The 3,452-nt window shown below is 37.4% G+C and overlaps 1 protein-coding gene across 1 annotated transcript in view; it reads left to right on the forward strand.

The window, feature by feature from the left end:
- Nucleotides 1-3,227, forward strand: part of Smpdl3a (sphingomyelin phosphodiesterase acid like 3A) — a 17,857-nt gene extending 14,630 nt beyond the window's left edge. The window contains exons 7-8 of the mRNA XM_021174195.2: nucleotides 383-507; nucleotides 2,606-3,227. Coding sequence (XP_021029854.1) covers nucleotides 383-507; nucleotides 2,606-2,908 — 428 coding nt within the window. The 3' untranslated portion in view covers nucleotides 2,909-3,227. The remainder of the gene's footprint in view (nucleotides 1-382; nucleotides 508-2,605) is intronic.
- Nucleotides 3,228-3,452: the final 225 nt, after the last annotated feature.

Genomic DNA, 3,452 nt, shown 5'->3' on the forward strand with positions numbered 1-3,452 from the left:
CAAAGGTGAGGCTGCTGGCCATTATCCAGTAGAAAAAATGGGAGTGGGTGGGTAGGGAAGTGGGGGGGAGGGTATGGGGGACTTTTGGGATAGCATTGGAAATGTAAATGAGGAAAATACCTAATAAAAATATTAAAAAAAAAAGAAATTTCTTGAAGCTTTAAACCAAATATATTGGTTAGTCATTAAAAAAACAAAACATTAATCTGTATAACAAAATCAGTAGCAACTCTTTGATTTTGGTATTGAATACCCTTATTTTCTCAAAAGTAACATAATTGCTTTGAGGCATGATTAATCAGTGACCATAATATTTGTCTATTGATCTTTTAACCTAAGCTGTTTATATGTTTAAGGTTAAATTGTTGATGTTGTTGTTTAGGGAATCCACTAAATTCTGTGTTTGTGGCACCTGCTGTTACACCAGTGAAAGGAGTTTTACAAAAGGAGACCAACAATCCCGGTGTCCGCCTATTTCAGTACAAGCCTGGTGATTACACATTGCTGGTAAGTTGGAGCAGTTTCAGTTGATCCTACATCTGTATATACATGTCTTTAAGTTTTCATTCATGCAGTAGAATGTTTCTCAGAAAGCCACGAGAGATGCACTTGATGCTAAAGGTGAGTATCTGTTGACATTCTGATGGGATGGTAGGTAAAGTTTGTTTGTGACATGTTACTATCTCTTTAAGGGCTTTCTGACCTTTTTTATTCGTTTGTTTTAAGACTGGGTCTCCTGTAGTGCAGACTGGCCTAAAATGTGCTGTATTCTTAAGACTTCTGATCCTCTTGCCTTTCCCCACCAGGTGCTGGCATCATAGGTGCACATCATTATACCCGGGTTTATGGGATGCCAGGGACTGAGCTCAGGATCTTGTGTATGCAAGGCAGGCAGGCACTTTAACAATGGACATACAGCCCAAGCCCTGATCTTGCCATGTTTTCAAAGCTTTCACTGGATGAAGCCTTATCTGTGGACTTTGATAATACCATTGTCCTCCCTAAGTCATATTAACTATTCTTCTCCCAAAAGTAATTATTTGGGAAAGTATAGGCCCTAGAACTATGCTCTGTCTTCAGCTGTTGCCAAACTGCTCTGTGTTTAATTTGTTCTTCTTTAACATGGGAATTAGGATATGACTGAAGGGGCTCAGGGGATATCTCAGTGAATAGTGCATTTGCTGTATAAGGACCTAAGTTCTGAAACCCAGTAGTCACATAAAATGCCAGTCATGGCTGTGCACATCTGATTCCCTAAGGCAGTGGCATTAAGATGAGGGGCTCCTAAGAGCTTGGTACCACCCATTCTAGCTGAGGGGGGGGGGTCCAAGTTCACTGATGAAACCCTGTCTCAGAAGAAACAAGGGAGAGAGCAATTGAGGAAGCTATCCAGTATTGACTGCTGGCATCCACAGCACTTGAACCTATACATACACAGTAACAGACAGAATTTGTACACACATACATTATTCATACCTATGTGTGCCAAATGGACACAAATATGACCGAATCATGAATTCCCAAGATGCTTCCATGAAAAACAAAATTGATATAAAGCATTTAGAATAATGCTTAGCTCATATTAAGTGCTCAATACAAGTTAAGGTTTGTTTGTTTGTTTGTTTGTTTGTTTAAGGAAAAACTCAAATTAAACTTTGCTTTTGTCTCAAAAATTCTCTGGTGCACTTATGTGGCTCTATACTTCAGAACAATTTGATCTCAAAGGGCTGACCATATTGTGGCTACCTCAATTGGGTAGCTGCTCCTGTCTACAGATATAGTTTGAAGATATTCTATTTCACTTAATGTAGCTGTTGATGTAATTGTATTTCTAATTTATTTTTCATAAGACATCTCATTATTCTTCTGCATACCAAGAAGAGGAGGCAGGAGATAATTGAACTTTATCCATAAAATGAAATTAAATGTCCACGAAGACTAGTTCAAATGAATTGTTTTATAATTGATATCATTGCCTGGTTAGTGACTTGAACTTCACAAGTCTACACATATACTCTCATATATGTATATGTATGTATGTATATATATATATATATATATGTATATATATGTGTATATATATATATATGGGTGCTCTGTATATGATAGTATTTATATACACACAAGTGCTAACAAATATTTAACAACTGGTTCACTGGAGCAAACAGTTTCTGTGTAGCTGTACTGCTTCCTTGTTTCAAGATAGAAAATGCACGTATTAGTATCACAATCTCAAGCTACCAAATTGACATCAACTGACTTGCAGCATATATGGAGCAGTCTCAGTTGATCCTACATATGTATACACATGTCTTTAAGTTTTCATTCATATATGAGCATTCCTGAGCTGGGCTCAGCTGCCTCCAGCATGCCACTGGTTTCTATCGCTTGTTACCGGTTGTCTTAACCTGTGGGAATTGAAGATGCTTTGTTTTGTACATCTCACTGTATATAGGGATGATGTACTATTATATTCTTTGACTATTTTTAAAGTCTAAAGCACTTTATGTTAGAATGTTGCAGAAAGCTTAATAAGACCTTTTTATAAGGCGCCACAGTCTCTGTGTTGTAAAGTGAACTGGGTCTCTTACTGTCTTTAATATAGGACATGCTGCAGTATTACTTGAACTTGACAGAAGCCAATCTAAAAGGAGAATCCAACTGGACATTGGAGTATGTCTTGACTCAGGCCTACGGTGTTGCAGATCTGCAGCCAAAGAGTTTATATGCCTTAGTTCAGCAATTTGCCACCAAAGACAGCAAGCAGTTCCTGAAATATTACCATTATTATTTTGTGAGTTATGACAGCAGTGCAACTTGTGACCAGCATTGTAAGACCTTACAGGTCTGTGCAATTATGAATCTTGATAGCATTTCCTATGATGATTGCCTTAAACAGCATTTATAAAGCACAGTCACTAGTATTCCAGTTGTGTTTATAGAAAAAAAAAATCACATCATGGTGCTCCTGCGATCAGCTTCTGAAGTGCTGGGAGCATCGGAAGATTGACTTTCTGTGTGACTTGTGAGGCTCAGATGCTGATACCAGTAACATTCAAAATTAACTTCACACATTGAATACATTGAAACTGTTCATTAGCGGGGTGATATTTGGACATAAATATCTTGTCTTCCAATTTTATGTAATTATACCTAACTTATATATACCCTTGTAAAACTTGTCATCTATGCAATAAAGCAGTTGATTTTTCTGGGGATGCCATGGAGTTCTGTTTGCCTTTGTTGTTTTTGTTGTTGCTGTTTTATTTTGTTTTTTTGAGAAAGGATCTCACACTGCACCTCAGGCTGCACAGGATCCCATTATAGTCATGAACTACTATGCCTCCCGATACTTTTAATGTTTCCTTTACACTCGTATGATAATTTTCAGCTTTTTTTTTTTTTTTTGAGACAGGGTTTCTCAGTGTACTATTGGCTGTCCTGGTACTTAC

This window comes from Mus caroli, chromosome 10, assembly GCF_900094665.2.
Source record: "Mus caroli chromosome 10, CAROLI_EIJ_v1.1, whole genome shotgun sequence".
Classification (NCBI taxonomy): Eukaryota; Metazoa; Chordata; class Mammalia; order Rodentia; family Muridae; genus Mus; species Mus caroli.